General features: G+C 47.0%; 1 protein-coding gene across 2 annotated transcripts; it reads right to left on the bottom strand.

Annotated features, from left to right (window-relative positions):
- Positions 1 to 1,966: 1,966 nt before the first annotated feature.
- LOC144145478 (cellular tumor antigen p53-like) lies at positions 1,967 to 23,248 on the bottom strand. 2 transcript variants are annotated; one of them, XM_077677112.1, is made up of 16 exons: positions 22,861 to 23,248; positions 18,244 to 18,368; positions 15,695 to 15,800; positions 15,266 to 15,420; positions 14,548 to 14,626; positions 14,288 to 14,462; positions 12,854 to 12,970; positions 11,722 to 11,827; positions 11,504 to 11,661; positions 10,454 to 10,530; positions 9,762 to 9,847; positions 8,834 to 8,911; positions 6,044 to 6,139; positions 5,345 to 5,438; positions 4,368 to 4,472; positions 1,967 to 4,262 (listed from the first exon to the last, which is right to left on the bottom strand). In XM_077677112.1, exons 1-16 carry the CDS (start codon positions 22,885 to 22,887, stop codon positions 4,137 to 4,139), a joined length of 1,710 nt encoding a protein of 569 aa, XP_077533238.1. In that variant the 5' UTR covers positions 22,888 to 23,248; the 3' UTR covers positions 1,967 to 4,136. The 2 variants fall into 2 exon arrangements, with proteins under 2 accessions (XP_077533238.1, XP_077533239.1); XM_077677113.1 differs by having other exon boundaries at positions 15,695 to 15,773; positions 22,861 to 23,243.
- Between the last annotated feature and the right edge of the window lie 122 nt (positions 23,249 to 23,370).

Consider the following 23,370-nt stretch of genomic DNA (forward strand, 5'->3'; position numbering starts at 1 on the left):
GAATGCGGCCGCTCATATCAAAAGAAGTGGTTGAATCGCGAATTATTTAAGTGAAATAGGTATTCTAATCACTATGCTTCACCTATTGCGCATCATTTTTATTTTGGTCTGCTTCTGCGCTCCCCGGCAATAAAACAACCTTAGAACTGCGTGTACGAGAGACCAAAGAATGGCTCCAGTTTAACATTTTCAAATCTAGTTATCACGGTCGAAAGCAGACGCACAGTGTGTCGTAAAAGTTTCCCTTTGCTTGAGACTTCGCAGCCTGACGTCTGATTGGCTTGGATTCAGCCTCTCCCTTGAATTGAAGGGCACGCACGGACAGCGCATCCGGTGCGCCATCGATGGCGAGGGACCAAGCGTCGGCAAAGCAGCTGTTCACCCTGGCCTAGACACGTGGCACCACAGCAGTGAAGCTCTGAGCGAGCAAAGTGATGAGACAGGTGGAGCTTGCGCGCCGGCGGCTTAAATAGACCACAACGATAAAATACAAGCTTAATTAGTCCTTAGAAATAATGCTTTGCCCTATAATAATGATGCCAATTTTTATCACAAACTTTAAACAAATAATGATATTAAAAAAAAGTGAAGCAGTGGCGGCTTCCTAGCCACTTGTCGAAAACTTTTCTATGACGTTACGGAATCTTGTTTGTATGATTGGTGGCCTCTGACCTATATCATTACTAAGGACAACTCTATGATTGTAATGGGGCCTGTAGTTCCGTTTCATTGCATCACTTGAATGCTAACAGGCAGTTAGCACCCTGAAAATTGTTTAGTGCTGGCCCGCATGCCGTCACTCCTGCCCGTAACACATCACAGTGGCGCAAAATTTTGAAGGTTTTCAATACTTGCATTTGTTCTGTTAAAAACATCTTTTGCGGCTCAAATGGAGCTGAGTGAGGTACTGAAGCCTGGTTCTTCAAATTAAAGTTGTACTTTGTCTTTACAACCCCTTTAAGGTCACTCACGTCATAATCAACACCTTTGAAAGATGTAGGGCAGTAGAACTTCCGCTCTAAAAGAAATGCAGACAACACTGCCTAAGCAAGTGGCAAAGAGTCGGTTGTGGCAACTTTTCCGGGAGTTATCCAAATGCTAAGGAGATAAGAAGTGCTCCACCAAAAGCATCGTGATCTTGCCCAACTCCAGCCAGCATGGTACATTGCAGGTAAACTTTGAGACATGGTTTATTGAGATTGCGCCTGTCCTATCATCTTTCTAGGGTCCGTCCATTTTTTAGCGCTTCAACCATGTCACAAAGTTCACACCAACTCACCCAGCAGCAAGTTCTTAAATTACATTCCAGGTAAGCCTGTTGGCGCTACTGACGGAAGCCGGTGCATTTTCGGCAGCGGTTCATGAGCGCTTGAAGAGCAATCATTGCGGAGGGCATCTATTTTTACCACGTACTTAGCTGGGCATTTTAAATTCAACACGGCATAATGTAAGTTTTCAAATTGTGCTGTGAATGCACTCATGGAAGGCAGAAAGGCTTTTTTTTTTTTTTTACACAATGGATTCGATGCTCGAAAGCTTCGAATATTTACACACCCCTATAATATACATATTTTCGTTTATGCCCTTTCATTTATGGCACTGTGTAGGTCAATCGTTTCCCTGCAGCCCTCTCCTCACCATATCAGACTAGCCAATATGTGGCCCAAGCATTCTCTGCTGGAAAGAAAAACTGAAATTGTATATAATGATGATCACTTCAGCATTAACAGTTCTGACAAAGTTATTGAGTTTTTGCAAAGCCACGAGAATATTTGCTTAAAATCTTTCTCTGCGAACATGAAGGACCCGTTTAATTCCTTGCCCCACAGTGGAATTTCATCACGTGCTAAGGATGGTATTGACAGACACAACACACTGCTTTTCAAGATGACATGGGCATTAGCATTGGCAGGGTGTCTGGAACTGCTTTAAATGTACCAAGATTCTGGTAGAAAGCTTACTATGCTCGAATGTTCTTAAAACTTTTATTTCTAGACAAATTTTCAATTGTGTGCGACAGCATTAGACAGCATCACTCTAAGGTAGAGCTCATCTTTAGGGATGTTTAGTGATTGCTTCCAGCCTTTAACCATAACCAACTAGGCATTTTCTAGACCTCCAAATTCCTTTTTGCGATAACCACATGTGCTGCTCTATGAACCTCAAGCCAACAAGCCGCTGCTACCATTTACTTCGGTGTACTCAAATCCAATAAGAGAAGCGGAACTCACTTATGTCTCACGAATGCACGTAAGGGGATGCATTTTACCGGCTGCAAGCAACAAAGAACTTCTCTCTTTTGCAGGTGCTGCCTCCACTGCTGGGTTACAAATCTATCCCAGGCATCTTCATTGAAAGCGCGCTCACACTGCTCGAACGGCATGATCAGCTGCGTCGAAGGCGATCAAGAGACGTTCCTTCAAACACTTTAGGATACTGCAGTCATTATTTCGAAGACATGACACCCACATTTTTTGCTCTCAGTCTGTGAAAAAGTGGCAGCAAGAGGCCACAAAAAGTGGGTGAAATGGCCTGGGTGCCATCATAATTGTGATCAAGTGGATACGGTACTAAATTATGATCATATATGTATCTAAATTCAGCATACTTTGGAGTTAATTAGTACAACAATGGCACTCACTGGGGCTTGGTTTCATACCCCAGCTCTTACAACCCACTGGAATGCATTTTAAAATTAACATCACAACTTGTTTCATAGCTGTTATGTGTTTCCCCAACCACTCCAGACAACTGAAGGGCTACGGAAACATCGTCACATCATTTACCTGAATACGCAGCAACAAAGGAAACAACAGTCTGCATATTTGAGGAATTGTCTTTGCAGTCAAACATGGCATATGGGTATGTGCCTGCAACAGTTGCAGCGGTGATATCAGGTCGCAATATTGCAGGTCTATTGTGCCACGCTTGGCAGGTTTTGTTCAAATGTGCATGGAATGTCAAGTTTTGAAGTGCTGTACAGCCTATCTTGTGCCCCCCACCCAACAGCCCGCTGCACGTTGAAAGCCGTTTTCAACTTCTTATCCCATTGCCTTTCTCCCTGCAAAGTTGTTGCAACTTTCGGGAGTTGTTGCACTTCACTCTTCTGACAAAATCAAAGTACGAAAAATTTTTCATCACTAAACAGCACATAACTGCTCAATGTGCGTTTTATTGAACACAAAACAATCTTTTGTACCGAACAGGTTTGCAGGTAGTACTTTATATTTAAAGAACAGAGAAAAAAGGTAAACGCAACAATACTGCTTTGATTGATTCATAACGTTCCCGCATCTCCTCCATTAATGAAAAGATGTTTTACAAAATAATCTTAGATCTTGCTGCTTTAGCAGAATCCAACCCGAGTCTAAACATTCACAGGCTTCCAATTTTCCCCTTTGGATTCCCTGTGAGCAATGTCACTTTTGGCACCCAATTGCCTTACCTCCGAGCGGGCTATCACAGGCTGTCAGAACTGCCACCAAGTTTAGGGTGTAGCAGTTAGCCCACTGTTTCGCAGTCTCAATAAGCTCGAAAAAAGTGTCATAAAAAGATGCGTGCTGCTGCCTAGAGCAAACAAAATGAAGCGTCTGGGTCACACATTTCTGTCAACAATAGGCAAACAAAATGAAGCGTCTGGGTCACACATTTCTGTCAACAATAAAAACGAAACACACAAGACGCCTCAGAAATGCAGCTTACTTTGGTAATAGGTCCTACACAAAATATTCTTCATTTTAACAAGAACAAAGATTCTTTCTATATACAGTGCAAATGCACGCCCAAGTGGCCTCCATGACGCTGAACATATTTACAAAGCTCCTCTTAAGCTCAACAGTCTAAACATCCTAGCAGATGCCGAGAAGCAGCAAACGTCTGTTCAACAAGGTGTAAGTAACAAGTGCGCAATAAAAACTATACAGCCAACACTCCCTGAAACTGTTTTGAAAGCCACTCTGGAAGTCTCAACACTCGTTCTATCGGGACCTTTCACCACTGTCTTCACAAACGTGCTCATCGTCATCGAAACGGACACTGGCTGACTTGTCAACACCTGCAGCTGCAGCAGTAGAGGGTACGACCGGTTACGGGCAGTCGTGATCCAGGATGGGGCGTGAAATTCGCACCAGAGTCAGTTAAGAGTAGTCGTGGTCCCGGATGGGGTGCAAAATTCGCACCCGAGTCACGCGCAGCGGCACGGCGGTTGAACTAGAGCAACTCTGCTGGCTGCTGGTGGGCCCGCTCCCTTGGGATGGCCAATCCTGGGTCAACGAGAAAGAGAGGGAGAGAGAGAGAGTAAGCTTTATTTTAGCGGCTTATGTCTGAGCCAGGAAAAGGCCACCCCACCACCCACAGCAACCACCCACCTGACTAGGAAATAGCTCTTCGTCCTCATCGTCATAGTCGAGTGTGCGCATGGCCCCGATTAAGGTGGCCTCCTGGTCGTCCCTTAGCCGCAACCGCTTCAGCGCCTGGCAAGGGGGAAAGCGGGGAGTCAGCTCGGCCCTTTGGAACACATTTCCCCATGCAAGCTGTGCTGCATAGAACGGTACACTATGCATAGATACCACTAAAAAAAGACAAGATAAAATAAGCAAAACTTTTGGGATATCACTGATGCACACCACAGAATGTACAAATGCCAACTAGCACACATTTTTACTTTACAAGGGCAGGAAATTTGTCTCTTAAGTGAGGGAACAAAGTGAAAATCCTGCTGCACTAAGGTCCAGGAAGAAAAATACTGGGCCATCTCCACTAACGTGGAACCTGGGGAGGGGCAGAGCATGCAGTGTGTAAGTGTATTCTTGGCGCCTTGGCGTTTTTGCCAACGGAAATGAAACCGTTGGGGGGTAGGGGTATACCACTTTGCTGTAAAAGTCTTGTCTTTGAAGCACGAAGCTCTCTGGCGCGAGGCGTAAATGAGTGTCTTGGTGTTTTGTAATACGTGTTACGTCCTAGCACGAAGCGCAAACGAGTTTCCCGGTGTTTTAGTACCGTGACAACATAAGACGACGAAGACAGGAGACGCCAGCAGCCCCAGCCTCTAAGGAGCTTCACCCCTAAAAACTGACAGCTAGCTGGGCAAGTTGGTCACGGGTTCATTGCAAGTGACGCTTTACAAACATGAAGAATGGGTAAGAGAAGAGAGACGAGTCTGTACCACTTCGTTCACCTACGAAGACCAAAGTAAGCATGGCATGGCCGGAAACAATCTGAGTGCTTTACGCGTGTACGACAGCCTCAATAATGCCCCTTATATTCCGAATACCAAGTTCTACTGTGTGTGAGTGGCGCACCTCTCCAGCAGGCCGCTGCCTCAGGGGCCAAGGCACGGACTCACCCTGAAGGTCATCTGCTTGAGGCTGCTGATGTCACGGATGCTTCTTTCCAGCAGGATGGGGAAGCAGCTGTGCAGGCCGATGCTCTCCAGCCAGCTTGGGGAAGAAGACAAGAGGCGCACCGGTCAACCAACACTCCCCTTGGGGGACAACACCATAAGCACGGAGGAAAGATGGGCACAGGGCCCCAGCTTCACTGTCGGCGGAGCCACCACACTGGCATGTACCAGATGCTTTTTCCCATTTCAAGTACCCCACACGCCTACTCGTTCTCAGTTTCTAATCAGACACACAGCTCGTCATTTAGAAGCTTGAAACACCAATGTAAGCAGCCCAAACCGATCCCTGGCTACCCCTTGAAGAGAGTCCTGACAGTTGTGATGAGCAACTTGAGAACATCCGAATGCAAATGACGGACGAGGAGTGTAAATAAATAAACTGACGCCTCTGGTGAGCATCTTCGTGGAATGTTTTTTCTTTTAAAGTTTTTTTTTTCACTTTTCACTTGAGCACATCCAAGTGGCAATGACGGATGAGGACTGTAAACAAATAAATTGGCGTCGCTGGCGAGCTCCTCTGAAGAACATCTTTTTTAAAGCTTTTTTTTTCACCTCAAGGGAAGGATCCCCCCGTATTGAGGGTCGACCTATAATACAGTGTGAAGAGTACATGCAGGCCAAGTGTGTTTCAACTGTACCCACCACTGAAGGCTGCCAGGTCCTGAGGTGACATCAATCCCATTCTCAACTTTCATGCCAGCCAGCTGGGAAGCTGCTTCCGTGCAGGGGCTAGTTGAGCTGCGAGGATTAAGAAATACTTTTTTTAAAGCTTCTCATTTTTGTGCGTGTAAAAAAGAACAGCATCTCCTGCCACAAATGCCATCCTTTTACATTACACTGATCACACTTGAAAGGTGCCCCGCACTTAGAAGGAAAGTTCACAGAAGTTTCCATTACACTCTGCTTTGTACCTGATACTACAATTCTAGGCAGTTGCTGACCACACTATTACAGCTGCAACCCAAAATGCAACCCGCTCTCCCACATTTGGCACGGTGCTTGAAGGAGCAGCAATGAAAACAAAATACAATTTGAAATTGTGTAATTTGAAACATTTGGAAGCTTACTACACTCCATTTCATCCCCAAAAGAAGTTCTTTACTGAGAAAAGATCAATATTGGAAAATCTTTCAAATATCACACCATATGACAGCAAGAGTGACGTACTAAGGAATGCATGTTAGCATTCAAGCCATATGGTCAAACAGAACTGAAGGTGCCACTACAATCGCAGTTTCTCTCTCTCTTTTTTTTTTTGCAATGGCTTCGGTCAGCAGCCACCAGTCACACAAACAAGCCCCTGCGATGTCATAAGGGCAGGGTGATGAAGTGACTAGATAAATGCCAGTACTTCATCTGGTTTCCTTTGTCTCAAGATTCATTATTTAATGTTCGCATGAAAATCGCCATCACTGCTATTGGGACAAAGCAGTGTTTTGAGGGAATAAAACTCGCATTTTGTCTACAAGGCCCCTCTGATGTTCCGCTCGGGCTTCTTTTATAGTAGAACATTGCTGGCAGGTTTACCTGGTATCGATTGTATTAAATATGTGAAGTGACAAGCGTGTATTTACGCACTACCTAATTAGTTCACTGCCACAAAAACAATATGAACGTGCAATAACACGAGAATAACGCAGTCTGCTACAGTCACTGTTGTGTGTTTATGACCTCGCAGCCCATCCCATTCGCAGTTCTTTTTCTGGTGCTAGGATCATAATACCACTTTTAGGAAGGGAACTCTTTACCTGACATTTATTTGGAGAAAACATTTTGCAGATAATCTAGGTTCTCAGATGCTGGCAAGAACGTAGGTCTATGCATTAATATTAATGAGCCAGAGAACTTTCCAAAAGATAAGAAAAAATAATAATAAGGTTTATGAAATAATTATGTGCACACAAAGAAGGTGTGTGCACACAAAGAAGGTGTGAAGGAAGAAATGTACTTCAGTCCAGGAGTACCTGGACTGAGGTAATTTACCCACAGGTACAATATTTGCTCAATAAAGCTTGTTCCTCATCCATACAGAAAGCTTGGACATGATGCTGATGATTAATATACAACAAGCCCAAGAAATTACGGAATTCAATAAAAAAAAACTCACCAAATGACACAGTGTGCCTGTGTAAGACTAAAAGTCTAGATAGTACGTATATTACAATACATGGTTGTAAAGATGAACCGTTCATGTTTCTTGTAAAATAGGAATTTATTCGTGTGTGTAAGGCAAACTATTGCAGATAAAAGTGCAAAAATAAAAACAGTGTTTACCATACCCATTGTTCGTGAATCGGCGGTTACAAAGCAAGTCCAAATTCACGTGTAATGTTGTGGTCAACCAAAACTCAGATAGTTGGACTGGAATGCTGTCTTAAAAAGAATGTTTAGCCATGCATGCCATTCTGTGATCCCTTACTTTCCATAGTGACGTCATGTTTACCTCTCAAAATAGGAGGGAACTTTAGCAGCTTAGAGAAACATCCTGAACACACCTTTTAGTAGGGGTGTTCAGGAATTACCAATTAATAGCTCTCAAAATTGAGAAAGAATGCCGATTATCAAACCAAATACATTGTTCTGCTTAAAAATCCTTTTGTCGCGCACGAAAAACAGCTAGCCCAGATGTCATAGCACACCTGCCAGGTTTGCCGGGATAGCATTAGGGAGATCTTACTGAATTAATGAGATCTTACTGGGGGGGGGGGGGGTAGTAGATACAACAGAATGGGTAACTTTACACACATTTTTTTATTTGCTTAATTAACATGTAGCAGGAAATGAACTGTTTGTTCGTACAAACTACCAAGAAGCTAGACCACTCAAATGTTCGATGTGGCTGACACCGCCCTTATCAGAAAGTCCTGGAAATAGTATTGCAAGTGCAATACAAAACAGCAGGAACTGAACTGTTTTGTTGTTTCGTCTAAGCTAACAACAAGCTACACCACTGGAGACTTGCTAAATCTTCAGAACCGCCGTCCAGAACGGCCGTGCTCGTGTGTAAATGAAAGCGGCGGCGGCGGCGCTGCGTTTCTATAAACAGTAAACTAACAATGGGTCGAACAGGTTCACCATCTACACATGGCCGACTACGCTTTTTAAGCACTTCACTGATAACGATGCCAATTGGTGTCGCATTGTATTGTCAGGTATACCTTCCTCACATTGTGGCCACACTAGGAAAAAGATTTGGCCAAAGACGGGTGCGTTTTCGGGAGATTTTTGTTTCAGTCGTAGAATTGTACAAAACCATAAAAATTCGGGAGCCTCCCGGAAAATTCGGGAAACATGGCAGGTATGTCATAGCAATCACAGCCATTTCACAACGCGAGCATTACAAGGGGCACAGAGGCCTCCGAGCTCCGCATTGATCTTCCGTGCTGCCCTGCCCTGACCTTGTGAACCACACCTGTCTTGAGGGCCACTCACCAGCCTGGGCGGGAAGCGGCTGCGTCCAGCCTGTCGGCCAAGGCTTCAGCAGGCGAACACTGGATGTCCTGGTAGGTCCTGCATTCAGTGGAGCACCGCATTCTGCTACTAGAGTCATCACGCCCACCCACCCATGCCCTCACTCTATCCAGGCCGCCATGTGCTACATTGCAGGCGCCAATCAACTGCCCTCTCAGGCCGACTGCCACCACACTTGGCTATCCCACACAGGCATGAACAATGACACAAAACTACCAAAAAAAATACCAGGCTTAGCAGTGGCTGGCGCCCCATAACTTGCGCAAGGAATGTTCGTTCATCTGGCATATTAACACCTCGAATGCTCGATTGCCCCAAGTGGCCCTTAGGTGGGGCCGGCATCTCGCAAACAAGTGTGCGTGTGTGAAAAAAGATGGGAACTATATAAGGTCCCAAATTTGTACTAGTTGTAATTGAGCTCCTGCTGCAGCGAGAGTGAGGGTTGGCTGCTCATGCAGGCATTGCTGAATGCTGTAATGCTTTTTCCTAGTGTACCAGTATCGGACCAGCATGCCCGACAGGTAACCACACAGGTGCCCAGGGGTGCCCCATAGACCAGCTTCTTTACACAACGATAATCATGAAAATATGCATGATTCAATGCCCACTTTGTGTTTGAGATTTCTTCTTTTAATGTATACATTAAAAAAAAAAGCATAGAGGTAAAAAGAAAAGGAAGAAGCAGCTTTATTACAAAGCTCACTGAACGTATACATTCAGTGTGCTGGGTAATAAAGGTGCCAGTTACGCGTCGGGCCCGGTGTCATGCCTTTTTCCCGTTTCCATCCACTTCTGTTGCCCAATGCAATCGAGACAAACTCCCCCAACTCACCCAGCTTCTACTTCTACCGCAGGAAAGTGGGAGCAATTTGAGCAGCAAGCAACTCACTTCCGAACATGTGGCTTTGTGAGGCTGTAGCACATGGTGGCGTCCCGGATGAACTTGAGCATGTTGTACGTCTCGCGGTCGGGGCACTGCAATGGATGCCACAGGCAAGCAAGGGTCACACAACAGCAACTCCTCCCTCGCTACAGCCCTCTCCCTACGGTCACTCGTTGAGGCAGTTGCTTGTCCAGCCAAATCTTCAACGTTTCAGCTAATATTGGGCAAGAAACGCTTCAGCAGTGGTGCCCAACCCACCTTCATATCTTTGTCGGCACTAGGGATAAAGGGACCAAGGAGAACACCACAACTGCCTCCCCGCAACTGCTTTGTTGACAAGTATGCTATTCTGAGTTTTATAGACAAGTCCTACGTCATCACGAGGTCTAGGAAGTGGGAGAATAATTCGTCCAGTTCATATAACTGGAACAAGGATGCAGGCCGTTCCAGTCGGGCAAATCGAGGCAGATCACAGAATGTGCAGAGGAAGCACACTGGCAAAATCTGCGAGATCATCCAAGCAGATGACTATTACAGCGGTGTGTGATTTTAACGTAATAAAAAAATAAAATAAAAAAAGATGAATAAAAAGTTTTTCTGACAACCCTAGCTGGCGACGGGTCCACTCATTAGGCAAGCAAGCAGTTTGTTTTTCCACTGCAGTAGGCCCTTGAATGAAGCGAGCAATGCAGACTCACTGTGAGAGTGTACTCCTTTTCTTTTTCCACCTTCCTCAATTTGACAGGACCACCCGTGATGGCTGTGGTCATCAGCCCTGGAAAAGGAAAAAAAGAAGAAACTGAACTACAACCCAGGCTGCCCAAATAGAGTTGGAGGAAACCATTTCGACAGCAGCTGCCCCATTGGAGGGAAACCCACAAAGAGACGGCCTTGAATTTGCAGCATCCAAATTTTCATTCTAAACCCACGTGCACATGCAAGCACATTGCAAATGGCACGCTACACACCGCCAGATGCCATCTGGAAAGTAACAATGCTTGAAATTCCTTACCCTGAGCAGAAACACACTATGCGCCCATTACACATGCTAGAAAGTTTTTTTCTCCTACTGGGGAAACTGAGCGCACATTATAACTGGCTGCGTGACAGCACGGCGTGAATAATTTGAGTGGCAGAAGGTTAACCACCAAACCACTTCTAGATAACAATCGTTATGTACAAGCCCAGCTGTGGCTCAAAACCTGCTCTATAGCATAGATAGAGACTTCCAGAGATGGATGTAGCACAGAATTGTGCCTCGGCCAAGCTCTACACAAGGCCCTCTTTGCGGTACTTCAATAATCCCAACAGGACTCGCCAAATTCTGCCTCGCAGATGTTCCTTAAAGGATCAAGTTATTATAAGCCATGCCCAGTGCAGTGTACTAAAGAACTACACTCCTGCACCACATATAATATTGCAAAGATACCCATCGAGGAGCCACATCAATAGTGATACACTGGCAACAGCTGCACAGACAATTTAGACGAGCCCCTTTTATCAGAATCTCCCTGGCCAATAAATAACCAGATTCTCTGGGTCCGCTCAGGCCTTGGCAGTACCGCGAATGGTTTGGTTCCACTGGTCACATGCGACGCGAAGCGGAGGAGACCCGCACTCGTCACCTTCATCCTCCATCCTGATGGACCACACCTTTCCCCTTCACCCCTTCTCAAATCCTCTCCACTGAGCGATTCGAGGCCCCACTGACGATGCCCACAGCAAAGACGGCTGACCGCTCCACTTGCCTCTCTTGCGGGTCAAGGAGGGGACGGTGTGGTTGGTGGCCGGCTCCAGGATGCCCTGTCCCAGCTCCCTGGCAGCTGCCTTCTCCTCATTGCGGCGGTCCCTCCCGGGGCAGGCGCACACCTTGAGGCTGATGGACTGCCTGCCCAGGACGCTGCCACTGGGAACAAAATGAGCGGAGTAGGAATCCAGACAGCCTGTCACCCTCGGCAACACTCACCCGTGCTCCAGGGTCCAGATGATCTTGACAGCGCGCCTGTTGATGCCGGTCTGGCAGGAGCTCAGGCATGTGAAGCGCAGCAGGTACTGCGTGTACGACTGCCCGGCTGGGGGAACACACACAAGGGCTGTCAGAGCTCTGCTCCATGTCTAGCGCCTAACTGGCTCGTACCCCAACTGAAGTCAAAGAATTGAACACTTTCTCTGCCCCCTCACTTGGGCAGCGTTACCAGCACTTGGCCCTACAATGCAGTTTGACCCTGCACAAGTCATAAAAGTCCCCATGCTGAATGCACAAAATGATAACTGCAACAGAGAGGTAGAATGAATTTTCATCCTCCGTTGAAGGACAATAAGCGGGGACTACACTAGAATACAGCTCGACAATGCAGCACACACTTTTGTGGGAGCTACCACCCCACGGCTTAGAATACATCAAAGACCATGCTGGCGTCATTCGTAGATCGTTGTTGTTGGTGTCACTAGATAAGGTATCAGAGTACCGCCACTGAGGCATGCAAGTCAGTAACAGCAGCCATTTTGGTGTTTATCAGTGTTGCAAGATTGCCACATCTACGGCCTCGCCGCTAACTTAGACCGGGCCGTTAAATAACAACGCTGCCGACGATGCAGCAAAACGGCATTTTCGGAGACACTTCTGCTGCTGAAATGCTGCTACATGCGTTATCTTTGATTCGCATTCAGAATGACGCCAGTCACTTGCAGTCCGCAAAGCAGGAAGGACGAGCAAAGTCTACCACAGTTGACCGACTAAAACGCATGAACAACAAATGGCAGCGCGCATGGACCGTCGCAGTGTAAACAAATGTCACGTGATGCGAACTGGACAATGATAATAGCGGTGGCGCGGAACGATGGGAGAAAAGAGTGCCGATTCTCTGTAACCTAAATATTTAGTGATGCTAGTTGTAATAAAAGTGCCCAGAAAGGGAGGGAGAACAAAAAAGAAGTGGACACAGACATAAGGTGGCGAAAATTTCGGAAGCCCTTTTCATTTTCTCAAGAAAATGGAACGTAATTTAGTAAACAGTTGCCAAAAGTCCTCCCTAAGGTTGGGAACATGACCCCCAGCTGAGCCGCAAGCCATGTGCAAGTGAGCGCACAATACGCACCTTGAGGTGCCTCGTACAGCATAGTGAGGCTGTGACGTCCGGTCGCCGGGTCTTCGTGGTACTCTGCGTGTGTGCTGTCAGAGTGGATGAAGTGGGCCAGTGGTGCCAACCCTTGGCCTGCAGGAGGAGAGAGCACAACCGTGGCACGCTACTGTGCAACACTTGGTGGCCGAATTCTAATACAAGGAAAAGGGCTGCTACAGCTGAAAACAACCAGTTATTCCATGCTACTTAACAAATTAGGCCCCCACATTTACCCGCTCCATGTTTCTGTACTGTTCCGCAACATTGCCACCGCAGTTGACAAAAACTGAAATTAGTGACGGCACATACACTACACCACAACCAATCTTGGTTTTTTGTGTTCCCTACTTAGTAATACACCTAGAGGTTTTTCCCGGACCACTTGTAGAGGCACACTGTGAAGCAGGAAGGTATGTGGAGTGGGATACAGTCGAGGAAAGCCACAAAGAAATTCGCCTTTGTGAGAGTTTCGTTGCCACAAAACCAAAACATAAACAGGAAAATCGCCCACAAACCGAATATTTATTTCTGAAAGTCGGCTATATTACTCTGTGACAGCTTTACCCTGCAGCAACTTCGCAGTTCAGCTCTCACTGCAAGTGATTTACTGCTAGTTGTCGTCGTGCTTATTTCCTGCCTAAGAACGACTGAATCGCGACAACGGCATCTAAAACATTTCGTGGGTTTGCCTTCTCTGTATTTTTTTATTTTCCTTGGCCCGTGGCACCGAGCATGCCTGAGCATGCAAGCAAAGTCCAGCTTCTTCTGTTGACGAGCTTTGCCAGACAGTGGCACCTCGTTGTTCCAGTGCTCGAAGCGATAAAAACTTCCGCTTTTGGGCTGGCGGAGACATCTTACCGAAAGCAAACTTGCCCATCACCCCCCCGCACTAAGAACACACGCATACTGTTCAGTGCTAGCCGGATAGCCTAGCCCAAGCCGTACCATGAGTCCCCACCCTGACCATCCATGATGTCCCTGACCTGCCAATTCAGAGCCACAGAGGATAAGTTGTGTCGCCCCCTGGTGGTGCCACTGTGAGGCTGTCTCCACGGCTGCCTGCTGCGTTTGTAAACAAATATGGCGGCAACCACGCAAACGCACTGTGGCAGAACTTTACGCAATTTGAGTCTGCAGAAAATGCATTAGAGCACTTTTCGGACACTGTCTGCCTCAAATGGGTAAACAACATGCTGATTGAGCTTGCAGAGACATGCTGATTGAACTTGCAGAGAATTTCGTTATGGCAGGATCGCTGTCTGAAAACACTCCATTGCTGTGAGATATGAACTAATTGGCTTCTACGGATATGTATGAACATGTGTTGCAAAGTGGGGCAAAGCACCACTTTGCAACACCATGTTCACGAGAAGGCTACGAACAGGGCTAGCCAGGCCAGCGCACACTCACCCTGCTGGGCGGCGTGGACGAGGCAGCGCCTGACCACGTGCATGGCATCGTTCGGCTCCGCGTACACGGCCATGGCACGCACCACGGTGCCCGAGGGCGGCCTCTTGCCCACCCGCACGTGGAACGGGCAGGCGGTGCCCATGGTGGTGTACAGCTTGCGGCGGGGCTCGGCATACTGCAAGACAGGTAGCACAGGGGTGGCCCACATTCACTCCACCCGGCCCACCACCTCTGGCGAGGAAGACAGGGTGCTCGCTCACCGTCCAGTCGACACCCTTGGCGGACTTGGGCCGTGTGGGGCAGGTGACGTCGAAGCCGTAGTTGCCCTCGTACGCACTCCTGCGTGGATTGCGCGTGCAAGCAGTTAGGCTATGCTGCACGAGCTTGTCCACGACATTATTTTCGGTCCCTTGTGACAGGTGCAATGCTCTTACCGACTTCTTATCTGGCGTGAACTGCGGCACACATTAGTGCAGCATGGACCACGTCCCAGCCAGCACTAGTTATGACCTTACGCATTTGCCCTCCCTGGTGCAGTGCAATGTGCATGCCACTAAACCATTCCCCGCTCTTCTTCCTCACACACATACTAAAGCAGTTATTTGGGCGAGTTGTTTGATATGATAAAAAGAAAAAACAGCCCAGCAGAGACGAGGACAATGGCAAGACTAGGCACACACGAGCACTGAGACGAGACGAGGTCAGCGCTCCTGTGAGTCTAGTCTTGCCCTTGTCCTCAACTCTGCTGCGCTGTCTTTTCTATTTGTCCCACAGATGCTGCCAGGAAACTTGGCTACACTGCCAACAGAGCAGCCGGAATTTGTGGCTTAGCTCTGAGAATCCTGCCAGTGCACCTCTCAAGCAATAAACAACAATAATAGTAATTTTCAAAAATCCCACACAGAGACAATGCAAGCAGGGTCCCTCCTGCTCACATACAGTGACACAATTGGGCAGGAAAAAGGGGCAAGGGCCTACGTTGCTGGCAGGGCTGAGAAGACCTCGGGCTCCGGGATCGGCAGCCTTGGCGGCTCTGGCTGCGGCAGCAGCTGCTGCTGCTGCTGCCCACCATCCATGAAGCCAAGCAGCTCTTCTGGCCGGGAAAACGTCACCACCTCCTGGGAGTTGGCCTCCTGCAGAGAGGGTGCTCGCTTTGGCAAAATGGACACCGGCTGAACACTGGGCCAATGTTAATTAAAAAACTGGCACTACGCTGGTAAGAACAAGAGCTCAGATCTGAAGTGGCGAAGTTACACATGGGCTACAAGAGCCAGCATCCCAAATGTGCCACCCTAACCTGCCCATGCTGGCACACGAACCAGTGTTGCCTGCCCAAATACCGAGAAAAGGGGGGGGAGGGGCTCAAATGATGATGCGAAAGGCTAGTCGATCGACCAACCTACTCACCATGAGGCCATCCTGCACATCTAGGTTCGCAGGGTTGATGCTGTAGTTGTCAATCTGGATGAGTCCCTGGTCAGCGGTTCTGCAAGAAGGCGGAGAAAAAAGACGTCTGTGGAACAGACAACGTAACGCTGCACTACGTGCACATCTAGATGCATATTGCCCACAGAAGACAGGCATAACTTAGTAACTTGCAAACTGTACATTAATAATAAAAGCAAATAAAATATTTTCAGTTTAATACAGCTGTGCTTGTACTGCCCCCAGTATGCCCAGTAGCGATTATTTCTTTACTGGCTGATTCAGACATGCATTTCGAAGCTTCTGCAGTGCCTCGAATTCAGGGCACCTTGCCATTGAGTGTGCTGCCTTGAAGAAGGCACAAAGGCAATGCGGATCTTCACATAATTCACAAGATTACCGTTCCACGCTAATACCCGTGCCACACATACACAAAAAATGGCATTAAGTGCTGAAGGCCTTAAGATGCCAAATGACATTAACTGGTCAGGCCGTGCTACATGCAAAACCGCAAAGGCATTAAATGTGTTAGGCATGATGGTGATCATGACCAAAAAGAGAAATTCACTCATATTTTAGAAGTCTCTAACGTAGAGAAAAACATCTTACATCGGTTACAAATGTTTTTTTGTGAAAGAAAACGTTATGGGAAACAGTGTTTTCTTAAAAATGGTGTGAGCCATTTCTAAAAGTGGCTTCATCAGCTGCCATCGCCTGCCAGTGGTAGCCAAATCCGAAAAATTTAGCACGACGAGCGACTCGGTGTTTTGTTTTTTGCCGCTGTTTTAGTAAACTTCGTCTTCTTGAAAACTTCGGCACCACGGGCGCACAAAAACTCGCATTATTTCGAAGTTCAGCTACGTTTCCGCGTCAACACTCTGGTGCTGAGGGTTTCGTTGGTTTCATTTGGTGCTCATCGCATTCGAGGGTAGGCAAATTTAAGGTGTTCGTGAAGGTAAATGAGTTGTGCGGAACTCTTTAAACCAAAATGACATTAGAGCGAATGGCATTAGATTTTTGCGTGTAGCAGCGAATTAATGGCATTAAAAGTTACGGCATTAAGCACTTAATCTCATTTTTCGTGTACATGTGGCACGGACGGGTATAACAAACATGCCAATTTTAATGCAAGGTTTATTTAATTAAAATGTACCATTAACAGCTGAATAACATTTTGTGTTAACTGAAAGATCGCACCTATCGTAGCTTTCTCTGCTGTTGTTCTGATGGTCAACGTACCTTATTTGCTAATAAATAAATAACGAAAGCTGGCGTTTCTCTTCCATGCTTCCCTTCCACATTTATGAGGTGTTAAAGAGCACATCCCGAAGCTCTCAGAATGAGCAGAGATACCATTACCGACTTTTTTTTTTTTTCGCTTTTAGTCATATTGACGCAAGAGAAGACCATTTGAACAGGCTTTTTTGGGAAGTGACACCGAGGTAAAGTTGGGAACAGGAATTTGAGGAGCCACAAATGACTCACTGATAAAGCCAAATGATGGAGTGATCAAACGACGACCATGTACAAGGGCCACCACTACATTGATACAAGGCTACTACTGCTACTGGGCAACTTTGTCGCCTCATACAGTAAAGCCCGCTTATATCGAACAGCACGAGGATTGTAAAATAGTTCGACATAGAAAAAATTCTATATAGAAAGTGAAGCAAAAAAAAACTTACATGAGAGCAATCCTGCCGACGGAGTCACGAGCTAACGCTGATACGACACTTTCCCGGAAAGAAAACAATCATTTATTGGGGCGGAAGAACTGCGCGAGTGTAGCCGCCTGCTTCTTGGAGCGCAACGCGTTGCTGGTGACTGCTTGTCCAACGGTATCTAAACAATCAACAAGCACAAGACCGCTGCCCTCAATGGCACTGCAGTATCGCCATAGCAGGGCCACGGCAGCGATGGCTTCGCTCGTGCTCGGAAGCGGTACGGAGCCCTCGGCGTCTTCGACAGAGCGGAGACAAGCATGGATACAAGCGAATAACGGCGAACCCAGCGAACCAGGCAAAAGCGGGCAGCGAGTGGAGCGGACTTGAAGATCGGTGACACCGAAGCCCGCAGCGCCCTATGTGGCACTTTCGGCGCCAACGGCATGCATTCGTGTAGCTGGTCCAGAGTTACTGGATATAAGTAACTCTGGATATAAGTAACTCTGTAGCTGGTCCACCCTGTCACGGCCGGTTTGGACGCGCTCGAGCTCACACGGAAGTCGCAAGCGACACCCGCGCCACTGCGGCGTGCCGATGTATTGCGGGAAAGCCTGCCGCATGCCTAAGGAGAGCAAAAAATCCGGCACGGGAGAGTTCGATATATCCATTGTGAGCAAAATCGCGTTCGATATAAAAAGTTTAAAATGCATGTAATTTTTATCAGAATTATACAAGGGTTCGATATAAGCAATAATTCGATATATCCGTGTTCCGATATAAGTGGGCTTTACTTACAACAAGGTACCATCACCGAACTCAAATAGTACAAACGAACCTCAGTACGAGAGACAAACAACGGACACTTACAAACTGTTGTTCACTAGTTGCCAGACGTTCTTGTAGGAACCAGAATTGCAGACTTTGTCGATTGCTGCCTGCGAATCGGGGCTCAATGATGGCAGTAGTGGGCTGCACTCGAGGTCACCCATTCCCTGTAACAACGAGGAAAGAAAAAAATGTCCGCAAATCTTAGGTTCAGGTTATGCAGATGCTTTATGGCAAGCTCGTAAGGCCCTTAGCCATGGCAAATTTTCAACAGCGGAGCTGCTCTTGGTTGATGATGCTTTCATGGGATGATTTGTGGTTACGCCAGTGCAGAGATGTGGAAAGGGCACAGCCTAGCGAGGGGGAGAGCAGGCACCACGCACGCGTGCACCAAGTAGAATTCGTGAATGAAACACTAAAATTGGCAAAGCATTCCTAAACTACTAATTCTGATGGCCATGTTTATACTTGTCAGCTTTGTTGAGAAAAAAAAAAGAGCATATTTAAGGCAAGACATCAATACATCAGAGGCATTTGCAGTTTTCTTTTAATTAAAAATACGTGACTGCTTCATTTTCGCGATAGCAAAAAAAAAAAATTTGCCGCTTCACGTGAAAAAGAAAAAAATTGTTCCAAGTGTTCCGTGGCAGTGTTCCAAAAGTGTTCCGTGGCAGTGTTCCAAGTTCAAAATTAACAAAAGGTTCCTGTAGATGGTGCGAGCAGTTGGAACACGGCAAAACTGAGTTGGTGCAAACAGGAATTGATATTGCTGGCTTTGAGAAGCTCTATGAAGCTTGTATGGCGCGTGATTGAGGCTGTAAGTGCGATAGGACAAAAGTGATGATACTCTCGTCCCCGCTGAGTAATGGTACAGACGCGGTCGCAACTGGTGCCACAAATTACAGCAAATAACTGGACTCACATAAATGTCCGACAAACTTTATATAGTTACGTATAACCTACGACCGCGCGAAGTTACCAGGCCACGAAATACATTTTTTGGCGCCACCCAGAGTTAGCGAGTGCAATCGGTGCTGTCTCACCTAGCTCCTTACGCCTGCAACTAGACCTCGCTCACCACGCGCAACGATGTTACCTTGTGTCAAGCACACCCAGCCGAAATGTTTACGAAAAACACACAAAAAAAGAAAAATCTTGCCATGCTGCTCTCAGCCCCCCATCTTATCAAAATGGATTCACCCCAAGAAGTCACCACCTCCACATTGCCCGCACTGTTCGACAACCTCTACCGCAAACCTACATTAAATAACCTGGCACTGCGTTGCATTCGCAGACTGCCACTATATTTTAGAAAGTGCACTCCCTTATGGTTCTTCACCAGATGATCCCCCACACCGTAGCCCCCAATTCCTCGCCGCGCTAGGCACTTTTTCCCTTGAGAGTGGCCTGGCACAAGTAGTGTGAGCCGGGGTCTACACCCAGCACGGTACCTTAAACTGGACCATTAGTTCCTCCTTTGCAAGCTGCAGACACGCCCCCTGAAGATTTAAGAAATGTTTATTCCTCCCTCCCTGCTATTTCCATTTCCCCCTCGGGCCAACCGGCCATCCCTTTCCAAATAAAGGACTTTACTACTACTACTCATTGGGATTGAAACGTGCCGTGCAGCAGCAGCAATGCATCGAGCGCGCTCGAAAAGTCGATTGCGTTTTGCTTCAATCCAGATCCAAAGTGCCCATGTGACAGGTGTACTAGCCTTGCGATTTAGGGAACACCAGGCAGCTTTGCTGGTAACATCGGCGTTCACGACGTTAAGCCAGTAAAGCTGGGCTAATTTTTCTGCATTTCTCCAGGGACTTCACTAGTTTATTCCCACACACACACAAGGAAACAGTAAAGCCTCATTAGATCTCAATTACATCTCACTACTCAGGCCAAGTACTGAGCCTGGATCCCAACCATGAAGCAGAGGCAATAAGGAGGATAAGAATGGGGTGGAGTGCATTCGGGAGGCATTCTCAGATAATGAATGGCAGCCTGCCATTGTCCCTGAAGAAGAAAGTGTATGACAGCTGCATCTTACCAGTACTCACCTACAGGGCAGAAACTTGGAGGCTCACTAAAAGGGTTCAACGTAAATTGAGGAAGACTCAGCGAGCAATGGAACGGAAGATGACAGGTGTAACATTAAGGGACAAGAAGAGAGCAGAGTAGGTCAGGGAACAAACGCTTGGTAAGGACATATTAGTAGAAATTAAGAAGAAGAAATGCATGCGGCGTGACATGTAATTCAAAGGCAAGATAACCGTTGGTCATTAAGGGTAAGAGAGTGGATACCTAGAGAAGGCAAGCGTGGCAGGGGGCGGCAAAAAGTCAGGCGGGCAGATGAGATGAAGAAGTTTGCGGGGATAAATTGGTCGCAGTTAGCACAGAACCGGGATAATTGGAGATCTATGGGAGAGGTCTTTGCTCTGCAGTGAACGTAGACAGGCCGATGGTGATGATGAGATCTGTTTCTTCTCTCAACACAAGCCCATTTGTTTTACCCCAGGTTATTTGGAGGGCGGTGGTGGGGGACTCCACTTAGTATGGAGAGTGAGCCAGCACAAATGTGCACAAGCAGTGCACCCCACTGCTGCCTTCCCATCTACCAGAACGGCCACCACAACACTCCTGCAACACTGCCAGACTCCTCCCCAATGAGCATTGCCCTTGACAGAAAGGTCGGGGCGCTTGCTCGTGGGGTGGTGACCACCCAAGGGAAGCACATGCCAAGCCAAAATAGGAGACATATCTCCCGTCCTCCAAGCTACAAAACCAACTAACCTTTTTCCAATAGTGACCTGTAAATGCGCACCTGGTCAGTATGCCTATATCTCCAGGCACCCAGGGCAATATTAACAAATAAGTGTATTCTCCCCTTGCTGATTGGGGTGCAGCCACTGCATTTTAGTGCTGCATTTTTTTATCCCTGCTTTTTTGACAGTTCCCGGTCAGTTCATACGTGCACGCACGCACAGTTATGAAGGAATGGGGCAAACGCATTTTGCCCCTGCTGCGACCACATGGTTATCAGAGCGGGAGTAACAAAGACAAAACCAAAAAAGTGAAGAAAACGGTGTTTCACCACTGCACATTAGACTCGGGAATGCGCACCTGCTTCTGTGGCTTTCATGTGCAAGGAATGGCTGAGGCAGGGATTGAGTGTCAAGGATACTTTGTGCACACGTTTTACAGCGAGGTCTTTTGGGGGCCGTTCTTGTCCTGAACATTTAGTTCATTGTGACGGCGGCCAGGAGGGCCAGTACTGGGGAAATGTGCATTCGCAATAAGAAACATAGCTTGGGAGGAACAGGATACTTCTGTCCAAAAGCCGACGTGATGACAAAAGGGAATATTTTTTTTTTAATGTGGGCTTTCTAGGGCCCTGTCCAGGGTGAACAATTGCTTTCTGTGGGGCACCAAACTGCCCTCTCGCATTCTACCAGGTAGGTCCACACTGCTATAGAGTATGAAGATTGTTTTTACATGAAAACACAAATGTTCTCACGCTGACAATAAAGAGTGCCTGTGAGATTTGGTATTGAAATCATTATGCTTACATTGAAATACTGCTCAGAACAAAATATGTCTCAGCCGATTAAAGACCTTTAAAAAAATTAAAATAATGTTTCCTTTTACTTTTTTTTCACCCGATATCTGGTGTGTCCTCTGCTACGCCACCTGACCAAGCTAAGAACGTTTCATTTAAATGGTTCAATACTTTGAAAGAGTAAATTATGAGAATACTTAGAAAAGTTGCTTTATACTCGTATTTCATTACTTCGAAAGAATTAGTTAACCGAAATGACCGGAAAAGTTTGTGTATGCACGATAAAACATCTACGTTAGCGGTCACTCGTGTTAACCACCACGCAAGCTGATTACGTGGTTGCCTTCTACTGCTATTTCTCATGCAGCATTAGTAACAGATAAGTATACGCCAAATGGACTACGAATGCCGATATTTTTTCGCGCGTACACAGAACTTCTTTTGATAATTTATTCCTTCAAAATACCCTTCAAACGGTTAAAAATTGACACCCAAGTCTTTGTCTTCATCCCGTCGCGCCCCCATCTCCGGAGAAATTGTTTCTATAGCGGCTTCGATTGCTACTACAAATTGACCAGTTTAATTACCCCTTAGCAAATTTCCTGCGATATCAAGGAGGATCAAAAAAAGACAAAACAGATGCCGTTCACGCCTGCACTGAGCCGGCGCGCGCCAAGTGCAAAATAATTTTGCTCGACACACCTACCAACGCACGGACGTCGCATATGCTATAAAAGCGCACAAAGAGTGCGAGATGCACCCTTTACTTAATTTCAGATGCTTACGCAATTTTGCGTACCCAGGAGCCGAAGCTCAAGGCGACAATAGGCCTACGCGCACTTCGCGATGTTGCCGGCGCGTGATCAAATATCTGCATAAAAATAACCAAACGCGTACAACGCGCGCTTTTAAGTGCCCCTTCCGTGCGCATGATGCACTCGGCGTCCTCAAAGCTGCGCATCCTGTGCGCTGATAAATGCGCGCGCTGTCAAAACAAAAGAGCAGTTCCCACGTGCGGCTCGCGCTGCAGGCGCAACTCGTCGCGTGACATCTTTATCGGCGGCCGGAAAAACAAATGCGGTGCGGATATGTCAAATCAGGCTTACATCTCCGACTCCTAGCGCGTTGTCCATTCTGTCCAGTGGCGAAGCCGGAGACCCAGAAGGAGATTAGTGCGACCTTCGCAGGCGGCGAATGCGCGAAGGTCTTGGCGCCTGTCTCGCCGCTTTCGGAATCCGGATACCACCAAATCGTTGGTGCCAACCGCCGCGCACCTGCGCTGGCACCAGGCACGAGCCTGCACGAGCCCTGAAAGCACAGAACAGGGAGGATTCCTGAAAGCGCTGTCCAAATCCCTGGAACCCGAAAGACTGGCTGAAGTAAAAAAACAAACAATGAACATCAATAGTGTTCACTGTTGACAGTGTTCGTTCAGTGTCATCAGTGTCATCTCGGCGAGTGAGAAGGAACTACGCCGTTTCATTGGTTAAAAAATCAAGGTTACGTTAAGTTTCCGCTTCACATTCACTGACGTTTTATTGTATATTTTTAGTCGTCTCATATTTTATTTCTCCGGAAACGTGTGGACAATCTCCAATCTTCAACTTTGCCATTTA

The sequence above is a fragment of the Haemaphysalis longicornis genome, unplaced genomic scaffold (assembly GCF_048455015.1).
Source record: "Haemaphysalis longicornis isolate Haplotype H1 unplaced genomic scaffold, Haemaphysalis longicornis Haplotype H1 scaffold_7, whole genome shotgun sequence".
NCBI classification, from domain to species: Eukaryota; Metazoa; Arthropoda; class Arachnida; order Ixodida; family Ixodidae; genus Haemaphysalis; species Haemaphysalis longicornis.